This window comes from Dermacentor silvarum, chromosome 4, assembly GCF_013339745.2.
Source record: "Dermacentor silvarum isolate Dsil-2018 chromosome 4, BIME_Dsil_1.4, whole genome shotgun sequence".
Classification (NCBI taxonomy): domain Eukaryota; kingdom Metazoa; phylum Arthropoda; class Arachnida; order Ixodida; family Ixodidae; genus Dermacentor; species Dermacentor silvarum.
The window spans coordinates 224,082,819-224,107,977 of NC_051157.2; the positions used below are offsets into that span (position 1 = coordinate 224,082,819).

The window sequence follows — 25,159 nt, forward strand, 5'->3', positions numbered from 1 at the left end:
CAATCCTCAAAGAGCTCCGTTTCGGTTTTCCTGTTCTGGGGTCACTCTTTGTGTGATGTTCATGGAATACTGTCAGGTTACGGAGATTAGGGTATCATAAAGAAGAGCAAGTTCGGGAAATTTCTCATACAGGTCCTTGTCACGAACTTGGAGGAAAAGGTCACTGCTGGCCATTTTTGCAGCTTTGAATTCCGGTTCAAGTGTGTCAGCAAGACATTTTGCAACAAGGGGCAAAAAGGTTCTTTTGAGCGTTATCACTATGTATCATGTGGAAACAAGCAAAGGTTTGTCTCTGTTGAATGAAAAAACTCAAATTCATCAGTGTGTCTTCTCTTTGAAACAGTTTGGGGAAGAATGCCACAAAGCCCCTTTCTTTTCGGCAGCGATGAATCCGCGTTACTATGTAGCCATCGGCATTGCGAAATGGCCGCCTCGCATGCGCATCGAGCCTAAAGCCCCTTGATAATTTGAAAGTAGCGACACTCTTCTCTCCGCCATGCTTTCCTCCTCGATTCTCCTCGACCACCGGCTGCGCGCGCTGCGTACGGCACGCTATTGTGCCTTGGCTTCCGCGGACGGGCCACAGAATTCGATGGAGGCGCATGAGCTTGGGCCAGTTGCGTGCCCCAGTGGCGTAGAAAATTTTGAAAATGGTGATAACAGCGTGGAGAATGCTGAAGGCAACGTTTATGAGGAGGTTAGTTTCATCTTAAAGCCGTATGAATGACACACACTGATGTAAAAAGATCTTTGAAGCGAGTTCTATACTCCAGTTATTTTTTCTGCCGCATGATACGCTGCTTTACTTTGTGCGTCTGATCTAGTATTGCTTGTGGCAAAATCGTTCTGTGTTTGGCAGTTTTTTCTTGCATGTGTGCGCATGTGCACCGCAGGTAATATATTCACCGTGCCTTCTTATAATGAATTACTGGCGAGTGCATCGTCCGTCCATGTGTTTGTCTCAATGTCAAAGTAGCTTTTGCGCTGTGGTTTCTGCATTGAATAGGATGGTTGCGCAATTTCAGTGCGATAAAGCGGTGCCGGCAACCACTCATCGCCCACAATAACAGAAGCTGAGGAAAGGTATTTATAGATTATTCTTTAGGTGTCGGTGTCAATGAGGCGTAAAAAATACTCGGTAAACCTATGGGAGAAGGCATTCTATATTTTTAGGCAAAAGAAACGCCTCTTGATAAGGTATTTTGATAGTTAACACCGACATACCGTTAAATTATGTAGTAGGATAGTTAAAATTCTGATTTTGATTAGCGGGGGGCCCTATTGCTGACGCATTGTAGATTGTGGGCAAGCATGCGGTGGCGACAGGCTCTGCATAAAGAATCATAGTGTCGTTGGCTGCATCGTTAAGCGACCAAGATCATTATTCCTGAAATTATTAGAGGCAGCACAAGGAGCAAGCAGCAGCAATCACTTACTACTGTCAGTTCGAGGTTCATGCCGCTGTCGATGGGGCTTCCTGTGCTTCACGACAGGTCGGTGGGAGAAAATTGTCGGAACTGCGTTGGGCTTCAGCTTTTTTTTCCAAGTTCTTGTAATATGCGCGGCTCAAATTAGTCTTCAGTGAATCGTAGCTAGAACATTTATCGAAGAGTTAATCACTCAGGCAGGATGAATAACACATCCTTTATACAAGTACAAGTGGCTAATACGCTGCAGTGCGAAACATTATTGCCTACATAATATTCCCTGCATTGCTACCATCATAACCATAATCATTATTGCTCAACATTCGTAATCAAAGCGCATTGATACAATGACATCGGCTCGCCTTACATCGATGGGAAAGGTTTACCCACAGAACAAAACCGAAGAAAGGTGATTGTAACGCATTCGCTATTAAAGCGAAAATTCCCGGCCTCCGCCTAGAAGTCAACAGCAAGGGTGCGCAATCGCCTCCTGCACATTGCCTGTGTCCATGAAAAAACCAAATAATAATCGTCACCCACTCACGTGTGCATGGCAGCCCAGTTCAAAGCAAATTCAAGAACTGAAAAAGATTACCAGGTGTCTCTAGCTATTGCCTAAGAGATGCGAATGCGAGTCTTGTAAAATCTACTGTAATTCACCTCAATCCACCTTCACGCATCTTATTCGACCTTAATCCAGTCTAATCCTCCTTATTCGACCTAATCTACCCTAGTCCTTCTTAATACACTTTAATTGAGCCTAATCCATCTTAATCCTCCTTCATGCATGTTAATCGACGTTAATCCACCCTAATCCTCTTTTATTACATCTTGATCCATCCTAGACCACCCTAATCCAACTTAATCCTCCCTAATCGAGCCTAGCCCTCCTCATTTAACCTTAATCGACCTTAAACCACCTTAATCCAATTAATAATCAGTTATGAATTTACTTTTCTAATCATTATTAGTCTATTATACACGGCTGGACATGATTTGGCTCGCTTCTGGCCTTCATTAGGTCACGTTACTTTCTGTACCTCAAATGCTTACCTTGAAACATATCCAACTAAGGGTCTCGCCTTAAAATGTGGACTAGCTGGCGCTCATCACCTGCAATACCACGGGTATACTTCCCACTAATTTTTTTCAGGCCCTGCATTCATTGTATTTAAGTGTACACACACATCGAAGCTGTAAATAGCTCCTCTACAAGCTACTATTCCGGTTTTCAGTAAAACAGGCAACGGATCCCAACAATCAGGAAAAGTGCGATCGAGAGGCTGTATCTTCGGGTATATTTGTTGGGTGGAAAGCAGAATCTATAATGCCGCATTTCCGATTGAATAACAGTTGACGACGTGCGAGGTGAGTCCCAGCAGAATATTCAGCATTCTGAGAACCCCATTTTTATGCAATGTAAAAAATTGCCCCAACGAAAACGCTAATGAGCAGGCCGGAAGAATTGAAAAAATGCAGCATTAGGGGATGCTTTGATATGAGCAATAAGAACGGCGCCTTACCTCGCATACAATACTGTTCCTTTTCGGAAGAAAGTTCTCTCGGCCAATGTTGTGCAGCCATGCTTCTTGCGCAAGCCATCACGCTTTCCTTGCGGTATCGTAAAAACTGCATAGCCATCATCACGCTTCTTGCTGCAGTTATATGCACAGCAGCACGGCATAACGCCAGCAGACAGTGCACGAAACAGTGTGCAATGTTAGCGTGCGACTTTCTCTATACGCCAAGCCAACCGAGCCAAGGCGAAAAATGGCGCGAACAAAAAAGCAAAACGCAAGATTCTCTCGTTTCCAAGGGCAACGGCGGGAAGACCAATCATCGTGCAGGAAAACAGGCGCAAGACCGTTTGCCGCGGAGGGGACTCGCGAGGGGCAAGGAGGAGGCGAGGAGGTCGTGCACTGGCAGCAGAGTACAAAGAGTGGCGGCACTTTAAAATTATCAAGGGGCTTTAGTCGAGCCTAGCTACCGTAACTTCCTCCATGTGCTGCAGTACACGTGCTTAGGCAATAGTCTACCGTCTGTCTTCACATTCTCAGCACCTGCTCTATCAGCATGAAGTACCAAGTTCATCATGCATTTAAAAGGAAAGTGATGTGTGCGGAGACAGACGGAAATCTGGCTGCATCAAGGGCTTTCGGAGAATCCAAAACTTGCGTTCGGGGCTGGTGCACACAGAAGGAGACGAATTTCGCCAGCAAAGCAATGCGGAACGGTTTCAGTGGACTGAAGCAGGACTGTGATGATTATGTTGTGGGCGCAGGTCAGCCAGACGCACAAGAAAGCAACCAGAGCCACAAAGAGATGTATTTATGACACGAACGGCACATTGGACGAATACGAGACACGAACTATACAGATAAGCTGGATAAGTGTCACGCTCGAGCACTCACAATCCTAAACAGGAGTCAGGCCTCGTGGCGACGGCTCGGCGGACTTGGTTCTGACGGCGGTGGGTATACGGGCGGCGGTTGAAGCTCAGGATGGCTCCAGGACGTAGCCCGGGTCCGGAGCGTTAGCTCTGGGTCATAGCCCGAGCTCGGCACCGTAGCGGTGGGATGAGAGCCGGGGCGAAGCCCAGCACAGCAGTGGGTGAAAGCCGGTGCGGCGCCTGGTTCGGAGAACAGGACCAGGGCTCTGGGTCGTAGCCCGAGCCTGGAAGCACGGCAGCGGTCGTGCGAGCGGGGACGAGGCCCAGCTCTACAGGACCCGCGTCGATGGTAGAAGCCGGGGCGGCGCCTGGTTTGTGGAACAGGACCAGGGGGCTCTGGGTCGTGGCCCGAGCCCGGCAGCACGGCAGCGGTCGTGCGAGTGGGAACGAGGCCCAGCTCAACAGGACCCGCGACGATGGTAGAAGCCGGGGCGGCGCCCGGTTCACAGTGCAGGACCGGGATGCCGGGACGTGGGCCGGCGTTCGGTCCGCTCCATCTCGCTGCACTTCCCATTCTGTCAGCCTGGCTGCCCCGTCGTTCCAGATGGTCTCTCCCGGCATGCGCACCGACCACGCGCACCAGCGACGCTCACTCCCGCGCTTTTCGGCCCCGCACGCTGAACACAAGCACGGAAAAGCCCGCGCATTTCATCTCTCGGCCCCGCACACCGAGCACAAATATTAACTGGCGTCCTCCTACCACAAGGACGTAATCTGTGACGATCCACTTCAGCGATACACTGTCAAAACGCTGACATTGCTTCAACGCGAACTAAGCGGTGAGAACACAGCACACACCAAGCTTTCAGAACTCGGCCCGCTCTGTTCCCATCGCAGATCGATTTCAAAATAAAGCCCACGTGGCCTCACGCAGCTGCGCCATATGCAGCCGCCGCCAGATTAAACCCCCCCCCCCCCCCCCCCTTCGGTGTCTTGCGAGCGATGGAAGGCGGCGCACTTCCAGCCAGCTTTCCTCCCTTGAGCGCACGAGATTGAGCTACTAAGCAGTAAGAACACAGCGCACACCAAGCTTTCAGAACTCGGCCCGCTCTGTTCCCATCGCAGATCGATTTCAAAATAAAGCCCACGTGGCCGCGCGCAGCTGTGCTTACGCAGCCGCTGCTGGAGTAGAACCCTCCGCCTCGGTGTCTTGCGAGCGAGGGAAGGCGGCGCACTTCCAGCCAGCTTTCCTCCCTTGAGCGCACGAGATTGAGCTACTAAGCGGTAAGAACACAGCGCACACCAAGCTTTCAGAACTCGGCCCGCTCTGTTCCCATCGCAGATCGATTTCAAAATAAAGCCCAAGTGGCCTCGCGCAGCTGCGCCATACGCAGCCGCTGCCGGAGTAGAACCCCCCCGCCTCGGTGTCATGCGAGCGATGGAAGGCGGCGCACTTCCAGCCAGCTTTCCTCTCTTGAGCGCACGAGATTGAGCTACTAAGCGGTAAGAACACAGCGCACACCAAGCTTTCAGAACTCAGCCCGCTCTGTTCCCATCGCAGATCGATTTCAAAATAAAGCCCACGTGGCCTCACGCAGCTGCGCCATACGCAGCCGCCGCCAGATTAAACCCCCCCCCCCCCCGCTTCGGTGTCTTGGGAGCGATGGAAGGCGGCGCACTTCCAGCCAGCTTTCCTCCCTTGAGCGCACGAGATTGAGCTACTAAGCAGTAAGAACACAGCGCACACCAAGCTTTCAGAACTCGGCCCGCTCTGTTCCCATCGCAGATCGATTTCAAAATAAAGCCCACATGGCCTCGCGCAGCTGCGCCATACGCAGCCGCCACCAGATTAAACCCCCCCGCCTCGGTGTCATGCGAGCGATGGAAGGCGGCGCACTTCCAGCCAGCTTTCCTCCCTTGAGCGCACGAGATTGAGCTACTAAGCAGTAAGAACACAGCGCACACCAAGCTTTCAGAACTCGGCCCGCTCTGTTCCCATCGCAGATCGATTTCAAAATAAAGCCCACGTGGCCTCACGCAGCTGCGCCATACGCAGCCGCCACCAGATTAAACCCCCCCGCCTCGGTGTCATGCGAGCGATGGAAGGCGGCGCACTTCCAGCCAGCTTTCCTCCCTTGAGCGCACGAGATTGAGCTACTAAGCGGTAAGAACACAGCGCACACCAAGCTTTCAGAACTCGGCCCGCTCTGTTCCCATCGCAGATCGATTTCAAAATAAAGCCCACGTGGCCTCACGCAGCTGCGCCATACGCAGCCGCCGCCAGATTAAACCACCCCCCCCCCCCCCCCCCCGCTTCGGTGTCTTGCGAGCGATGGAAGGTGGCCCGCTTCCAGCCAGCTTTCCCCTCTTGCGCACACGAGATTGATCTACCATTGCCGACTCACCCTTGCACGCTTTCACTCGCACATATGGCATGCGGTGATGTTATCGCATTTGAACTTTATACGGAACATCATAACGGAGGCGACGCGGCCGGAAATGAGCCTAAAGTGTCCGTTTAATTAAAGAGAATGGGCAATAAAGAATGGAGCTGGGCAGGCCATGTAATACGTAGGGCAGGTAACCGGTGGACCATTCGAGTTACAGAATGGGTGCCAAGGGAAGCGGAATTGAGGATGGCAGAAAATTATTTGGGGTGATGAAACTAAGAAGTTTGCAGGCACGAGTTGGAATCGGCTAGCGCAAGACAGGGGTAATTGGAAATTACTGGGAGAGGCTGAAGATGATGTGGGAAGAAATAAAGCCAGGCAGGCCTTGTAATGCATAGCGTAAATAAATGGTGGTCCACTAGAGTGACAGATCGGGGGGCATGGGAAAAGAAGCGCAGCTGAGACCGTTGGAGAATTAGATGCTATGATAAAATCGGGAAATTTGATGCATAAATGAGAAGACATAGTAATTGAGGATCACTGGGAGAGGCCTTGGCTCTGCAATGGACATAAATAGGCGCATGATGATGATGGAGACAACCATTCCAAAATAAAGTTTAGCTGTGAGTCATTGCTTGTTGTCGTCATTTTCCACTGTCGCTTGTCGTTTGTGCTGTTCACTTCTCTGTCATGGCATGTGCACAGTGTTTCCCAGACTGGGTTCTCAATAGCGGTTAATCCTCTTGCACAGATTATAGCAGGGACGCTACATTGGAGCTCTGTAATTGTGCTTGAGTTTTAGCACCAGTTGTCCACTCTTGCACACACATATATTGGAAAGTTATGTGTGCACTTGTGTCTGTCTTGTAATCGGCTATTGAAGAAGAGCTCATGGGCATGCCTGTTATAACGTCGGCACCTCTATTTTTACAGCGAAGCTCTCCCTCCAAATTGTGCCCGTTGGCAAAAATCAGCGGGAGGCGCATGCCGCTGAGTAGCACCATCAGATGGCACTTGCCTCCACGGCGGCGGCAACTGTGCTGAGGAAAGAAAGAAAATAACCAGAAAGCTTGCCTTCACGCATATCGGGAAACCCTTGCGGCGAACCTTTGCTTGCTTGTGAAGGAACAGGCAAGCAAGCATTCGTCGCAAGCGTTTCTTGGTAAAGATTACGGTTGCAGAAGCTGCAGTTGCCAGGAAGCAGAAACTGTAGCATACGAAGCAGGGAGTGACGTAACTACACTTGAATATGTAAAAGGAAAACCCGCCTAGTAACCGATTTCTGTGGTGACAGTTTGATGGGAAGGCCACATATAATGAAAACTCCTGCGTGCATACAAGGCGCGGCGAAAGTGTGGTTAAGTGCATTTGTCTTCTCACTGGTTCACTCTTTGTAGGTGTACGAAGTAGTGGTGCTAGCGAAGTCGCAGGCCGCAGAAACGTCTTAGGCTAATGATTAGGCAAAGTGCATGTGAATTTCGCCATGTGAATAATTTCAAGCTACGTCGCAGTGGGTAATCATTCTAGGTGTTGTTTTGTTTCGCTGTCCAACCACCTTCACAGCATTGATTGGAGACCAGTTTTTTTCATTAATGCATCATCTGCTCATTTCAGTATACGGCCAACAAGCCAGCTTTAACCCTTTAGAATGGTTAGGAACGCATGCTGAAATTTTCTTGTCGGTTGGACTGCACAGTTCAACCACGACTGCTGGATAAAAAAAAGGTGCAACCTGCTACGTGCATCGAAAACAGTGTGATCCGCCGCGGTGCCACACGTTGGGGGCTGTTGTCTGGCATCGCCTAGCAAATGCGTCAGGAACGCGCTTGGAACGCCGTTGCGCATGCAAGCCGACACGTTCCATCGCCGATGGCTAGCGCCGTTTGGCCCAGCCGAGCGACCGACAATGCAACTACGGCTGTCATGTTCGCTCCCATTGCAGCGCGCCCGACGCGGCAGGCCGCACCTTTTATTTTTCCAGCGGCTGTGGTTCAACTAACATGTGTTGTAGGCAACAGTGGGATTTATATTCGGGATCTTGTGCTTTTACGTGCATTTTGCAGAAAAACGTTGTGCTGTGTCCTATGAGTGGAAAACCAATCAGAGCCAAGGACCTGATTCCAATCAAGTTCACACCTGTTGTGGATCCAGATGACAAGGCATCGCTCATCACCAGAAAGGCAAGACAACATTTCATCTTGACCACATGACAAATGCGTGCTTTTTCCGGTGTGTCGACTGTTTATTTACATTTCATTTGTCGCTAATGTTTGTGCTGGGATTGTCAAGTCCTTTGTGAGCACTACTGAAATTGCTGACCTCCTGAACTCCCCAAAATGGCAGAAGCTTCTTAACCCTGCAGGGGTGTTTGTGTCAGCAGGTGTTTGTGTCAGCAGGTGTTTGCTGTGTTGCAACACCAAGGACCCAACCACATGGGTGCCAGACACTCCCACGCCTAGCCGTGTGTGTCTTAGGCATATCCAGGAAAAATAGGATCCTGATGGTGGAGGCGAAGCTGAGTGCTTGGACCTTTAAAGGGGTCCTGAACCACCCCTCGGGCTTGGTGAAAAAACATAGTCTGCGGGCAGCATAGGCTGCTGTGAACATCTCGGAAATTTTGGAGTCGTGTGCGGCATGTGGAGCTTGCAAGCGAAGTGCGACGTCACCTTTCTCACAAACGCTCTCTTTTCAACAGAAGCCTTTTCTGGATGCTTTATTTCTTAATAAAATGGATTCCCATTCGTGGTTGCTGTTCGCCAATGGCTGACGTCAATCAAGAAGGATGTTTTGATCGGTGCGCTTCTTCCTACTGTTACTCTATAAAGTTTAATAAGCGAGCTGAAGTAAGTGAGAACATGCTTTCAAAATTCGATCATAATTAAATACTTATGAAAGAAGCTGATTATGGTGTACTTAGATTTAGGTGCACGTTAAGAACCCCAGGTGGTCAAAATTTCCGGAGTCCCCCACTACGGCGTGCCTCATAATCATAACTGGTTTTGGCACGTAAAACCCCATAATTTAATAACTGATTATGGTCTGCTCATGCTCGGCCGCGGCCGCCCGCATAGGAATTAAACTTTCGCCAGCCTCCCTGTCGGTGTCGTAGCCGTCTGGTCTTGCTGATTTCGACTATAGTCGGGTACAACTTTAGAAGGCACCGGCATTTTCCCCCTCAAAGGCGGATGCATACGAGCCTCCACCAATGGGCGCGCACTAAAGACTTGCGTCATGAGCCGGACGGCCGGTGTCCCCGCTGACAGAGAGCATGGCAGCCCGCGCTTCAAGCCGGGGCGAGTCGCGTCAGTGGGACTATTTCTTTAGTCGCGGAGGGCTGCTGCGCTTCGGTCATCTGGGCGGGGCCTCTCCTGTCTTCTTAAGTTGTACCCGACTATAGTTTTGAACGCTCAGCTAGCCTCGAACCACGCGAAACTTGGGTCAGACCACACGCACGCTTGCCCGCGCACACTCCTGGCCACTCCTGGTTAAACACCTTGGCAGACTTTGCTTAATATTGAGCTATTGATAGTGCTTCAAACTGCACAAGTTGGATATGGCTACTATTCGTCGGTAAAGCTGGTGCAGGTCAAAGCCGGTCCGCACCACCTACACAGTCAGACTGCTGCATGTGTGCGCGAGCACGCACTCAAGCCCTGTCGTGCATAAAGCAAATGCTACGCGTACGCACTACAGTTGCATGCGGTCTGCTACGTAGCGTAGATACCGTGGCCACTATTGGGTGCTGCCACGAGTCCGTAGCCACCGTGGTTTGCTGAGGACAACCACATTTGGCTTAAGTTTGGCACGTCGTAGGCATCAAAATCTCAAGCGTCTACGTTAACATCTAAAGCCAAACCTGAACTGTGCTCCACGGTGACGTTTAGTAGGCAGACCGTTGTGGGCACGCCTGGCTCCGCCGTAGCCTTCGCAGTGGAAGGCATTTAAGACTGAACGGAAACACCGTGAAGGGCGTGCTTGATTGCCAACTCCACTTCTGCTGAATGAATTCAAGTACTTTTTGCGGCAAAGTATTTCTGAAACAGCCCATTCTAGCTTCAAATGCCTTTCTCCACTTCGATAAAAAGTGGTTAGGGCCCCTTTAGTGGTGACAACAAACGCCTTTGTCTTCAGCTTTGTGTAGATGGCACCCTGTACTGACCCAAGCTGGTCGTCTTTCCTATCGTCTTTCCTATCCCTTTTCTTGATCTCTTACTTCCTATCAACTTTTCTTTTGTCATCTTTCTTCCTAAATTTCCCAGGCAGCTAGGGCTAACCTGGTGAAGATTATCCATCCTGGAGTATGTCACAATATTAGGTCATAGTAGATATGGTGTCTGTGTCACAGCTGTCCCCGATTTGTCGTCGGCGCGAAGTCGATCGACGGGGTAGACAAGCCGGTTGGTCGTTCCGTACGCAAGCGAGCACAGTGAAAAGAGTCAGAGTCGGGAGTAAAAAAAAAAAAAAAAGATATTTATCGGCTGATAAATATACACAAATAAAAAAACACACTAGACAAACTAACACACCTGAACTTAATATAACAAATTGATGAAGACTAATAAATACGAGCAATTAACAGTAGATATACAATTGAAACAGTGCGAGGATCAAATACACAAGAATACACTTAACAGCATTTCACTAAAACAAAGTTCAAAAGAAATCAAAGTTCCAAAGAAAACAAATGGTGTCATGCGCATGGCCGGGCAGCAGCAGCAAGTCCATAAACCATGAAGTCGGTGCACAAAGCTTTCCCGAAGAATGCTGGCGCTCCGATCTTGTCGAGGTGGATGCGAATTGCTGAGCTAGGTTTCCCAGGAGTCTAGATCTGATGTCCTCTCTCAAGCAGGTTGAGCTAACTTGAGGCAAACTACCGTGAACTTCGTTGCAGACGCTGGTTTGACTTCTCGTACGCCAACTAGTTACTGGGAGCTCCGACGCGGCCAGGCGGCCCAGGCGATACTGGACGGCATTAGCCCCCCGACGGCTTCTCAGCAGCGCATGGCTTCAGCTTCTAGACTAAATAGCAAGGCCCAAAACGTGCGCTTAAATAGCCTCACCTTTCCCTAGTTCCCTATGTACGGAAACTGCCGGTATGAAGAGTTCTCCTAATTAATTCACGGCTCCTCCCAAAAGTCTTGGCCGCGCCCCTTTCACCATGGACGAAGAACGGCAGATTCTCCTCTCTCCCAAGGTCAAGGGCCAAGATCGAGCCTGGCATACCATGCGGACGTACACCCACACTTCTGTGTCCGGAATCGGCGTGTCACGTCTCGCATCGAGATGTCACCCCGTGATGCCACGACGCTTTTGACGCCCGTAATTCGGCGTGTCGATAATCAGCGTCAAAACATCTCTCAAAAATATGTCGCTCCGTGACAGTCACTAATCGAAATTATACGCCGCATAGTCAGTGCACCACGTTGATGGCGGCCGTTGATTGGTGTCAAAAACCACTTTTTTCTCTCGAAAATATGCCGCTCCATGACAGTCTGCTACATTTCCATCAGGGCTCCCCTTGTTGGGCTCGGTAGTGTGCAGCGGGCATCGCTGCCGAAAAGAAAGGGGCTTTGTGGCATTCTTCCCCAAACTGTTTCAAAGAGAAGACACACTGATGAATTTGAGTTTTTTCATTCAACAGAGACAAACCTTTGCTTGTTTCCACATGATACATAGTGATAACGCTCAAAAGAACCTTTTTGCCCCTTGTTGCAAAATGTCTTGCTGACACACTTGAACCGGAATTCAAAGCTGCAAAAATGGCCAGCAGTGACCTTTTCCTCCAAGTTCGTGACAAGGACCTGTATGAGAAATTTCCCGAACTTGCTCTTCTTTATGATACCCTAATCTCCATAACCTGACAGTATTCCATGAACATCACACAAAGAGTGACCCCAGAACAGGAAAACCGAAACGGAGCTCTTTGAGGATTGCAAAGACCATAATGTTACAAATGTACAGTGGATTAAGATCAGACAAGAGGACCACAAGTCCTGACTAAACAACTCATTCTCACCTTTTGCAAAAGCACACTGCGTACTGGTGTACCTCAGAACACTAGGGTTGCCACCTTTCCCAGACAAAAAAAAAACAGCCCATCAGCGGGGGGGGCAACTTGAAGTTGTGTTGAAAGAAAAACATGAGGGAACTGACAAGGACCAACAGGAACTTGAAGTTGTGTTGAAAGAAAAAAAAAAAAACTTCATGGCAAATCTTCGTTATGCAGTGACATTTATTCCATCCTTCAACATCGACATAATGTCCACATACATACAAACGCAGAAGTGAGCGAACCAACTAGTCTGCTAGCTAGTGCATAAACGTAACGAGCCTTACAATGTTTGCACCTAAAGTCAAACGAGCGTTAAAGGGATACTGAACGAAATGTTTGCCGCCGAGGTTTTCAGCCAAACTAAAATATTGGGTGCTGAAATCCTAAGACACAGCCTTCATTTCAGACAGAAACCAGCGGAAAATGATGAACTTAATGCATTTTTCACAAACTGCCACGCCTTGAACTTCCTTGAATGGCCCTGGCGTGCCACAATGTCATTCGTCGCCAAGTCTCAATCTGATCAGCCCTCACTACGGTTCCTAAATCCACTACGAACAACACCTGCAGCGAACAGTAATGTTCGCTGCAGGTGGATAACCTGGATGGGATAAAGCCCCTAAAGGAGTAACGTCTCAGCGCCTTTTTGGAAGAGGGAGAGCGGGATATCAAGAAGGAGGTGGGAAAGGGAAGTACCAAACGTGCGCACGTGCACCGTTCATCTGCCGCATCGTCGGGGCCGATGACGGAAGGGACAACGACGATCAGTGCTGGAATTTGCGTGAGTGTTTCCTGGAAGAGAAGCATTCAAGTTACGTTCCAAGATTTGAGGACTGGACACGTCCCAAAACCACAATATGGTTATGAGGCACACCGTAGTGGAGGGCTCCAGAAATTCAGACCACCAGGGGAACTTCTTTAACGTGCACCTAATTCTAAGTACACAGGCCTCAACATTTTTGCCTCCATCGAAAATGCAGCCTCCGCGGCTGGGATTTGATCCCACGACCTCCGGGTCAGCATTTCTGCTCCACAACTACTAGACCACTGTGGCGGGGCCTGCACACATTTGGTGAATATTCAAGATTTTAAGTGTTCTTGAATAGTTTATAATGCATGGGATTGCATTTGCAGTGCGATTTGTTGTTTCTTCCCATTGTTGTAAACACCATGCAAGATATTTATTTATGAAAATTTATTTTCACCGCCAAAAATTTATCACCGTTATTGCTGAACTGACGCTTATAACCCACCCCCCACCCCCGAAAAAAAATTATCGGGATATGATGAGCAAAAAACCGGTCAATGACGGGCCGGTCTTAGCAGACTGGCAACTGGCCCGGCCAGTCCCAAACCGGGCAGGTGGTAACCCTACATAACACCAAAGTGGTTTGGTCACAGTTACTAGAGCTGCCGAGACCACCTCACCGTGCAGACTGTTAGCACCCAGCACATTCTCAGTCATGTCCTTTGTGTAAGTCAGTCCCCGCAGGGGCGCCTGCGTAAGCAGGCGTTTGGTGGGTTGCGACACCACGGACCCGAGCACATGGGGGTCGGACCCTCCCACGCTTAACCGTGCGTGGCTTAGCCGTGTCCGGGGAAAAGGGGATCCTGGGGGTTGAGCCAATGCTGAGTGCTTGGACCTTTATGGCCCCTCGGTGGAGGCAACACACCTCTTTGGCCTCCGCTTCACGTAGACGGCACCCCCGGACTGACCCACCCGGGGGAAAACGGTAGTTGCCTTTTCCTGTCTCTCTCTCTCCAATCTTCGCCTATCCCTCTCACCTTCAATCTTTCCTGTCTTCTTCTCTCTTCCATTTACTTCCAACATTCCTGGCAGCAAGGGTTAACCTTGTGTGTTATGATCTACCTTGATTATAACATATGCGGTTATAGTAACAATGTACAGTTGGCATGGCAGTGCTTGCTTCATAACAATCTCTGCCGTGTCCCCTCGTTGGGCTCGGTGGTGGGTGACTGGCATTGATACCGAACAAACAACTCATTCCATGGGACCCTCGAAACCCTTCTCACCTGATCGTCCCCCAAAAAGGGGGCGCACCGATGCAACCTTTGAATTCTTTTTGAAGAAACGAGACACATTCCCAAAGTATCATGTGATTCACTGTGAAAGCACTGATAAAAAAGCAACCAACATTTCACCCTTCTTGGTGTCAAAATGTCTCACGGAGGTAATTGGAAGTGGCTACAAAGCCACCAAGATGGCAACTGGGGACCTTCTCATTGAAGTAAAAGACAAGATGCAGTGCGAGAAACTAACAAACCTGGTGGCATTTGGCGATAAAACCATATCTGTTAGTCCACACCGAACAATGAACACCGTCAAGGGTGTGGTTTCAGACGACGACCTCATGGATTTGACTGATGAAGAACTCCTGAATGGATGGAAAGAAGAAAATGTTATAAATGTACAACGCATAAAAATCAGGCGCGATAACAAAGAACTACCAACCAAACACATAGTACTTACTTTTGGCTCTAGCACACTCCCGGATGCAATCGAAACAGGCTACCTCAAACTGCGTGTTAGACCCTACATCCCAAATCCACGACGCTGCTACAAGTGTCAGAGGTTTGGTCATGCCTCTCAAAGCTGCCGAGGACGACTAACTTGTGCGAAATGTGCTACAAAAGATCACTCTGCTGATGACTGTACTGCTGAGGCCCATTGCGCGAACTGCGATGGCAGCCACCCTGCATATTCCAGATATTGCGTAGCCTGGAAGAAAGAAAAGGAGATCATTACTATCAAAGTCAAAGAAAATATCAGTTTCCGGGAAGCACGACAGCGTCTTTCACCTGCATTTTCGATGAAAACTTCTTTTGCCGAAGTGGTGCAACAGGGGGCAGCACCACGACGGACCCCGGCGGTCGCCCAAGGCACGCGCAGCGTATTGAGGCGACTTCCACCCGCCCCCATGGTGGGAGCAGCTGAGGCTGCCCTGCCTCCCTCGAAATCGGCCACACCAGAGGCCTCTACTAGCGCTGGCAGCAGCCATCGCAGCTCAGAGGCTAAGGAGGTTCCATCGGCCTCCGGGCTGGTGAGGCCACAGCCTTCGTCCCTCGAGGCGAAGGCTACACGACGTACACATCGCTCGTTAGAGCGAGTGTCCAGCGCTTCACAAGAGGCTATGGACACTACCCCAAGCAAGGTGGTGCAACCAGCACCTAAAGAGCGGCCAAATTCTTTGGACCGCTCTAGAAAAGACAAAACCAAAATTACAGGGCCGCAAACGGCTCTGTAATCTAAGGCAACACTTCCTTTTTGTCCACACAGCACCAATTTACTTTCATTATGGATACACAAATCATTCAATGGAACGTCAGAGGCCTTATTAGGAACCTCGACGATGTCCAAGAACTTCTTTACCAACACAATCCAAAAGTGCTGTGTGTACAGGAAACGCACTTAAAATCGAAACATACAAATTTTCTCCGACAGTATGTTACGTTTCGTAAAGATCGCGATGATGCTCTCGCATCATCAGGCGGTGTTGCCATTGTAATTCACAAAAGCATAGCATGTCAACGTTTGCAGCTACAAACGCCCCTTGAAGCAGTGGCAGTTCGACTTGTCCTTCTGAACAAACTCATCACCATTTGCTCGCTTTACATACCCCCACATTACCACTTACACAAACATGAATTTCAGTCCTTTATAGACGAATTGCCAGAACCTTATCTTGTTCTTGGCGATTTCAATGCACACAGCAGTCTGTGGGGCGACTCTCGTATCGATGCGCGAGGCCGTCTTGTTGAACAATTTCTTTTTTCCTCTGGTGCGTGTCTCCTGAATAAGAAGGAACCTACATTTTACTGTATCGCAAATAGAACCTTTTCTTCTATTGATCTTAGCATAGCTTCCCCGTCTCTATTTTCAGAACTTGAATGGGAAGTTATAAAAAACCCTTACGGGAGCGACCATTTCCCAGTACTGCTGAGAGCAACAAGACAATATGAGTCACCACCACATGCCCCCCGGTGGAAGGTTGATGCAGCGGTCTGGGATAAATTCCAAACTCTTACCAGTAAACTCTCGTGGGCTGACATTTCATCGCTCGGAATTGATGGTGCCGTCGAGTATTTTACTAAATTCATAATTGATGCAGCCTCTAAGTGTATTCCCCAAACAAGTGGACTTTCTAGCAAACGTCGTGTTCCGTGGTGGAATGAACAATGCCGGAATGCACGTAGGCAGCAGAACAAAGCATGGAGGCAGCTTCGCGATTATCCTACTGCTGAAAACCTTGTAAATTTCAAGAAAATCAAGTCCCAAGGTAGGAGAACACGCAGACAAGCCAGGAGAGACAGCTGGAAAACATTTTTATCAAGTATCAACTCGTACACGGATGAGGCCAAGGTTTGGAGCAGGGTCAATAGAGTAAGAGGACGACAAACACATCCACCTCCCCTGGTACACACGCAGGGAGACAGCCTTGAGGACCAAGCGAACCATCTGGGTGCACATTTTCAACATGTGTCCAGTTCCTCACACTATTCACCAGCCTTTATAAGATATAAAACAGCTATAGAAAAACAAAAAATAGACCGAAAGAGCACTGGGAACGAGCCATATAACCTACCTTTCTCCCTAGCAGAGCTGCATGCATCACTCACCTGTTGCAAGCAATCTGCCCCAGGCCCTGACCGTATACTATATGACATGTTGAAAAACCTACCCTCTGAAACGAAGAAAACCCTTCTCTGTCTCTATAATTCTATATGGACCTCCGGCGAGATCCCCTCTGCCTGGAAAGAGGCCATAGTGATCCCCATCCTAAAGCAGGGCAAGGATCCATCGTCCGTATCGAGTTACAGGCCCATAGCTCTAACAAGCTGCCTCTGCAAGGTCTTCGAGAAGATGATAAACCGCCGTCTGATACATTTCCTAGAATCAAACAAGCTCCTTGACCCATACCAGTGCGGTTTTCGCGAAGGTCGATCCACCACTGACCATCTGATACGTATTGAGGCACAGATACGTGAAGCTTTTGTTCACAAACAATTCTTTTTATCTGTGTTCCTAGACATGGAAAAGGCCTACGACACCACATGGCGGTTTGGTATATTGAGAGACCTTTCCCACTTCGGTATACGTGGTAATATGTTAAATGTCATTGAAAGTTACCTGCTGAATCGCACATTCCGTGTTCGGGTTGGCAGCGCTTTATCACGACCTTTTGTGCAGGAAACTGGAGTCCCACAGGGTGGGGTGCTCAGTTGCACTCTCTTCATTATAAAAATGAATTCCTTGCGCCTATACATCCCACGCAACATGTTTTATTCAACGTACGTCGATGATGTACAGATTGGATTTAAATCATGCAACCTTGCAATCTGTGAGCGGCAGGTTCAGCTTGGTCTCAACAGGGTGGCTAAATGGGCAGACGAGAATGGGTTCTGCCTAAATCCACAAAAGAGCACCTGCGTCCTTTTTTCTCGAAAGAGAGGACTGTACCCCGACCCCGACATTCACCTGCAAGGACAGAGTCTACCTGTAAAAACGGAACATAAATTCTTAGGCATAATTCTTGACACAAAGCTAACATTCATACCACACCTAAAACATCTAAAAAACAAATGCATGAAAACAATGAATATTTTAAAAGTGTTGTCACGCACTACATGGGGTAGTGACAGAAAGTGTCTGTTAAATTTGTATAAAAGCCTCATACGAACACGCCTAGACTACGGGGCCATAATTTATCAGTCAGCCACCCCAACCGCGTTGAAGATGCTGGACCCCATCCACCATCTAGGTATTCGATTGTCTACAGGTGCCTTTAGGACAAGCCCTGTGGAAAGCCTTTACGTGGAATCCAATGAGTGGTCCCTCCACTTGCAGAGGACCTACACAGCTTTCATGTATTTTCTTAGAGTGAATGCAAACAGTGAACATCCCTCATATTCCACCGTAAATGATTTGTCCAGCTCCCACCTCTTTCATAACCGACCTGCAGTAAGAAAGCCCTTCTCGTTGCGTGTGAGAAGTCTGGCTGAGGAAATGGATGTCCCACTCTTTGAACATCGTCTAATGACACCCACTATACAGGTCTCACCGTGGCAGTGGCAGATTGTCGACTGTGATTTGTCATTTTTACATGTTACGAAGCACGCCCCGGTTGCACACATTCGAATGCATTTCCTCGAACTGCAGCATAAATACTCCTGTCCGGAATTTTACACCGATGCATCAAAGTCTCATGCTGGCGTCTCTTATGCAGCGGTTGGCCCATCATTTTCAGATGCCGACGCCCTGCACCCACAAACGAGCATTTTTACAGCAGAGGCTTATGCAATACTGTCGGCTCTTAAACATATCAAGGACTCTAAAATACCCAAAGCAATCATTTACACAGACTCGCTGAGCGTAGTAAAAGCTTTAAAATCTCTTAAAAGGCACAAAAATCCCGTAATAGTATCGCTTTATTCATTCATATGTGGTATTTATGCGTCTGGGCAGCATGTTGTGGTGTGCTGGGTGCCAGGACACCGCGACATCGAGGGAAATGTACTGGCAGACCAGCTTGCCACATCCATCGAGGCAAAAGCTGGCAACACATCTATGCCCGTCACTGTTCATGATATGAAGCCATATCTACGCAAGAGACTTCGGGTCCATTGGCAGAGTTTGTGGGACGGCCAGACTCATAACAAGCTCCATTTAATTAAGCCCCATTTAGGAAACTGGCCATCAACCACGAAATCTAGAAGAAATGATGTCCTATTCTGTAGGCTCAGAATAGGACACACTTACAGCACGCATAATTACCTGCTGTCTGGAGGCGAACCACCAACCTGTACTAGATGCGGGGAAGCACTTACTGTACTTCACATCCTAGTACAGTGTCCATTAATAGAACCTGAAAGAAAAAAGCACTTTGTTCAAGCCTATAAAGAGAATATACCCCTTCACCCAGCTATGTTTTTACATAATGACCCGATATTTCCGCACGATTCAGTTTTAGCCTTTTTAAACGACCTCGACATTTTGCTAGTTTTTCGCCCGAGAGATTCGTAGTGGCATCCTCTTTCAGAGGACGCCGCTGCGACAGCATATTTGAAATGCACTCTCCTCCAGGCCCTTGCTTCTAAGGGTCCCTGTGAGGCAGTAGTGCCTTGTATCCCTTGCAACTTTTTTATACTATATTATATTCATTGCGCCTCTATCACGTCATTGTCATGATCTTAGTATTTTGTCTTTTACGCACCTTTAGTGCGCAGGATTTTAGGCCCCTTTACAGCCACCCTACACCTATCCACTGTCACTGATCATACCATTGCTCACTCAGTACACCACGTCTTGGCGCTCTTTGGCCATAGCTGGCCCTTGCGCCACAAAACAACATATATCATCATGTGTAAGTCAGTGTGAAAAAAAACATCTCACTCAAACAGGCGTGCAAGCGCATCTTATTTGTGCAGGGAAGGCCACTCACAGTGAAATGGCGGTAATGACATCTGCCCTTCTGAGCTCCGCCACCCACAAGAGACCCCTGGTCAGGCAAAGAGGCTCAAAACAACTGCAAGTGGCCATCCCTCAGTGCATTGGCAATGCCCAAGTAACGATGCAACTTCCTGGAGCGCTCCAAAATATACAAACTACTTGAGGAGAATTTGTTGGGCAAGTTGGTGTTTGCTGAACAACATAATGTAACGTGAAGGCAGTCACGAAAGAAAACACACACATCACAGGCGCTACTAACAACTTTATTCTAAAGGCAGTGAGATACAATATACATACTATTCCAATGCGCAGGCGCACCACCCACTTCGGGCAGACTACAGAAGGCGATTATCAGGACTAGCAAGATCACTTGGAACATCTTAAGAAAGCATGCTCCGTGTTATATGAGAGAACAAAGGTCTGACTTGCATCTGTACTACATTTTTCTTTTATGTAAAACGCTTCCAATAACTCGCATGTGTTTTCTGTTGTGACTGTGCACGAATGTTGTGACTGTGCCTTCGTGCACAGTCACAACAGAATATGTCATTGTTCAAACCACGCATCACAGTGCACGGAAAAAGTTCTATCAGCTAATGACCTTCCATCTCTTAGACGCACAGCACAAACATATTTTTTAATATTGTCACGTAGTAGTGGCGGTGAAGAAAACAGCAGCAAAACTATGAATGATGAAACTAGCTTTTTATTGGGAGAACTTGTGTCCACAAAAACAGGCTACATTCAAAGAACAACCGTAGCAACAAACACAGTTGGCGATTGTAAAAAATCTGATTTGCTGGTCAAGCGCATCAGCTTTTATACATGAGTCATTGAAGTTTCGAGAGTAATCGCTGGTGCCTCCGTGTCTTCCAGAAAGTATTACGCGATTCGCGTCGCACATACAATTAGATTACACAAGCTTCAGTGACAGCAGACAACGGATAGAACCATCGATAAGGTCCAGTCATGCAGGCCCGTCTTACGCATAGCTATAACATCAAGTTGTTAGTGTGTGAAATGCAGTCCCCGAGAAAAAGATAAATAAGTACATGTGTCAGTGCCCCCTTCTTAAAAAGCATTATCCCGATGCTACAAACACGAGCACAAGAAACTAAAGCATGTGCTGAGAAGAAAAATGATAAAGAAACAAAGTCCCAGAGTTAGTTAGCGCTGGTAGAAGGGCTTAGGCACACAGCATGGACTATTTCAGGCTGTGAGGGCCACTGTGCTTGCGAAATGCCATCTGGCACGACCTCATAGTCCAGTGCGCCAATATGTCGAATGATTTTGTAGGGTCCGAAATAGCCTCGCAAAAGTTTCTTGGCAAGTTCTCGTCGGCATATTGGAGTCTAAACCCAAACACGGTCGCCGGGCTGGTACTAGGCGTAGCGTCGTCGAAGATTGTAGTGTCGGCTGTCGGTCCTCTGCTGGTTCTTGATGCGCAGGCGGGCGAGCTGTCGATCTTCTTAGGCGTGCTGCAAGTAGGTGAGATTGTTTTCGTCGGTGACGTCTGGTAGCATGGCGTCAAGCATCGTTGCCGGATTCCTTCCGTAAACCAGGTTGTACGGCGCCGTGTGCGTCGTTTCTTGCACGGCCGTGTTGTATGCGAAGGTCACGTACGCAGAAGGATGGCATCCCACGTCTGATGACCGACGTCGGCAAGGGTCTTGTTCAGCCTCTCTATAAGACCATTCGTCTGCGGGTGGTAGGCAGTTGTCCTCCTGTGGCTTGTCTGGCTGTATTCCAAAATGGCTTGGGTGAGCTCCGCAGTGAAGGCCGTTCCTCTGTCGGCGATCAGGACTTCTGGAGCACCATGTCACACGCAGCAGGATGTTCCAGAGCTTTTGTTTTGGCATAGCGGGTAAGGTAGTCAGTAGCCACGACAATCCACTTATTTCCAGATGTTGACGTCGGAAAGGATCGCAACAAATCCATCCAAATCTGCTGAAATGATTGGCATGGAGGCTCAATCAGCTGCAGTAACTCCACTGGCCTTTTCGGTGGTGTCTTGCGTCGCTGACAGTCTCGGCATGTCTTGACGTAACGGGCGACGTCAGCAGTCTGGCGCGGCCAGTAATACCTTTTCTGTATCCTCGATAGTGCCCGGGAAAATTCGAGGTGCCCAGCGGTCGAATCGTCACGAGTATTTCTGGACGCATTGCTGAGGGAGCAACAAGAAGGTAGTTGGTGCAGACTGGTGAGAAGTTCTTTATGAGGAGGTCCTTTTGCAGCGAAAACGAAGACAATCCTTGCCTAAATGCCCTAGGGACAACGTCCGTGTTGCCTTCCAAATACTTGACAAGGCTCTTTAGCTTTGGGTCTGCTTGTTGCTGTTCAGCGAAGTCTTCTGCACCTATTGTTCCTAGGAAGGTGTCGTCATGCTCGTCGTCTTTTGGCAGCGGTTCAGTGGGGGCGCGTGATAGGCAGTCGGCCTCAGAGTGCTTCCGCTGGATTTGTAGACGATGGTGATGTCAAATTCTTGGACTCTCTGACTCCATTGTGCAAGGTGTCCTGAAGGGTCCTTTAAGTTAGCCAGCCGACACAAGGCATAGTGGTCGCTTACGACTTTGAAGGGCCTGCCATATTGGGGGTGAGGACATACCGTGGCGCCGCCATACGGAGTAATCTGCAAAGAGTCGTCCAAAGTTTGATTGCTCTGCTACCCCTCTCCTGCTCAGCCCGCAGCCGCTTTCGTGTCATGTTTTTTTTTAAATTATAATTGTATTTCACTTTCACGAAATCAGTAAAATACTGCTATGGCTTCGTCACTGACTGTACGATATGTTAAATAACTGTTCCAAGAAAAATTTACTTCCTTATAAAGCCTGAGACACCGCCCTGATTGCTAGTATCGTCTGCTATGGCACCGGCATAGAAACCACGAAGGCCGAGTCCACTCCTTTTGTAAAATCTAAGAAACCATTGTGTCGAATTGAAACTAAGCACCAAATCGACTTTAGCCTGTGCATGCGGTAAAGAAACGTATTTTTGCTGCAAGAAGGCTGTTAGAATGCGCTTCTCGGTAGTGCAACACGAGTGAGCATTGCGCATCCCAAACAACACCTGAATCAGCTGCGCTCCTCTCGCAGATGTTCTGCACGCATGCGGCCCAAAGCACCGTTTTGCGTCGCCACTGTACTCCCCTCCCCCCTAGTGAGTGCACGATTAGGCGCACTCATACGGCACACTGTGGTTCATGCACAACGCTGTACACCGTCGACTCCGCGTGAACCTTTTGAAGACCTGCTGGACCTGTCTTATCTGGTCTGCTGGGGGTCCTTGTGGTGATGGAGCTCGAGATGAGGCAGGTACTTCGCTGTCGCAGTCCACGTGTGCTGGTTTTACGCGGTCCAGCGAAACCAGGTCGTGACGGCCACCTCTGTCGATCGTAATGTGCTTGTGCCCACGTTTCACCACCTTGAATGGCTCATCATACGGGGGGCGGAGTGGACGCTGTACAGCTTCGTGCCTCACAAACACATGAGAGCAAAAGGGGAGATCACGGTGCACCTGGACAAGCTGTGCTGCTGGAGGAAACAGCAGCACAGCTGCTGTTACAGCGCGTAGCTTGCTCATGATGTCCTGCAGTCACAAGGGGTAGTCGGTGTTTGCCTCGACGTTTGCGTCTTTGCTGTCAGTGCAAAACTCCCCTGCAAGGCCAAGTGTTGTGCCGGATACTAGTTCTGCCGAGCAGCACCTCATATCTGCATTCAGAGCCATCCTAATTCCCGACAGAACAAAACGCAGTACCTTCACCCAACTGTGACTCACAGTTGCCGTCTTCAGCTGCTGACGGAACATTTCCACCATGCCGTTGCTCATGGGATGGTAGGCAGTTGTTCTGATGCAGGAGGTTCCCAGGAGCCATGTGATGTTCACGGATAGGACAGACTCGAATTGCGCTCCGCGATCCGTAGTCACTGTTGATGGTACTCCGAAGCGGGCTACCCATTGCTGCAACCGTAGCATAAGTGACCGGTGTAGCCACGGCATCCTGCTGGTGAACAGCCGGCAGCGCTTCCGCAACCTCATCATGGATCACGTTAAGGAGAGGAGACGGCAAAGTGCTGGCAGACTCCTGAGTGATAGACACCAGAGATAGCTGTCAAGCGACTTCTTCGTGAACTAAATCCTTGATTTGGGTTATCAGGGAAGCTTGTTCAGGGCCGGTGGTCAGGCTGCAGAGTGACGCCGCATTTGGTGTGGGATGTTGCCTTGTCAGAGTTTGCTGCCTACGTAATTCATCATAGCTGGCGCAAGCTGATAACATCACCAACAGTGCACGGGTCCTCGGCCAGAAGGATCTGGAATGCGTCATCATCGATTCCCTTCATGACGTGCTTGATTTTTTCCGCTTCCATCATGGCAGCATTCACGTGCCTGCACAAATCGAGAACATCTTCTATATAGCTGGTTAACATCTCACCCGTGTCCTGTGTGCGTGTACACAAACGCTGCTCGGCTCGGAGTTTTCTGACGGCGGGTCGGTCAAATACTTCTGTACTCAACGTCTCGAATGTCGACCACGTTCGGATATTCCTCTCCTGATTTCTGAACCAGACTGGCCACGCCCGCGAGATAGAATGATACGTAAGCCAGCTTGTCCAAGTCATTCTATTTGTTGTGAACGCTCACCCGTTCGTAGGACGACAGCCACTATTAAACGTCGTTGTCGTCGGTTCCGCTGAAAATGGGAGGCTCCCGCTGGCAAACGGTGCCAGCACAAGGGACGAGTGGCGATGGAAGAGTCTGCTGGTCAGCGTCTGGCATGCCAAAGGCTAGCATCCGGGAACAGAGTTCCAGGATGGTAGAGTGGAACGTTACCCCGCACCTCCACTACTTATAAAGATTTATTGAGGTTCGAAGCAACAGCCGGTTGTAGGACGCACCGAGCACAGTCCCCTAGCTCGAGCCTCTGCTGTGCACTTGATGCTGCTGATGCTGCTGACTCTGCACCGATGTTCGTTATCTTCCTTGCAATGTAAAAGCACAGGCAACAGTATCGGTAATCACGTCCGGGTCACCAATGTTGGAATGTTCCTCTCGGCAGAGCAACACGAGTGAGCATCACACGTCCCAAACAACTGAACTTTTATTAGCTGCGATCCTCTCGAAGATGACTCAAAGTGTTCCACGCACTTGTGCTCTTGCCACATACCCCCAAAGCGCTGTTTTGCATCACCACAAGGGCATGCAATGTGTCCACCCTGTAGTTTCATTCATTGTAGGTTTGCATCTACAAACGAGCCGCTGTTGACACAACAAAAAATGTCACAGTTTCGCCCTAAGGGCGAAGCAATGAATGCGATAGCAACACAGCAATGTCATACGAAGTAAGGTGAGCGGCTTTGGTAGCAACAACACGCAGAACTGTTGTCGACGCCATCGGCGTTTTGCCCGCGTTAGCTCAAAATGCGTGCGGCGTTGGTG

General features: G+C 49.1%; 1 protein-coding gene across 1 annotated transcript in view; it reads left to right on the forward strand.

Annotated features, from left to right (window-relative positions):
* The window catches only part of LOC119451004 (nitric oxide synthase-interacting protein-like), a 175,950-nt gene that overhangs the window by 83,653 nt on the left and 67,138 nt on the right, over positions 1-25,159 (forward strand). Inside the window, exon 5 of the mRNA XM_037714442.2 lies at positions 8,270-8,386. Coding sequence (XP_037570370.1) covers positions 8,270-8,386 — 117 coding nt within the window. The remainder of the gene's footprint in view (positions 1-8,269; positions 8,387-25,159) is intronic.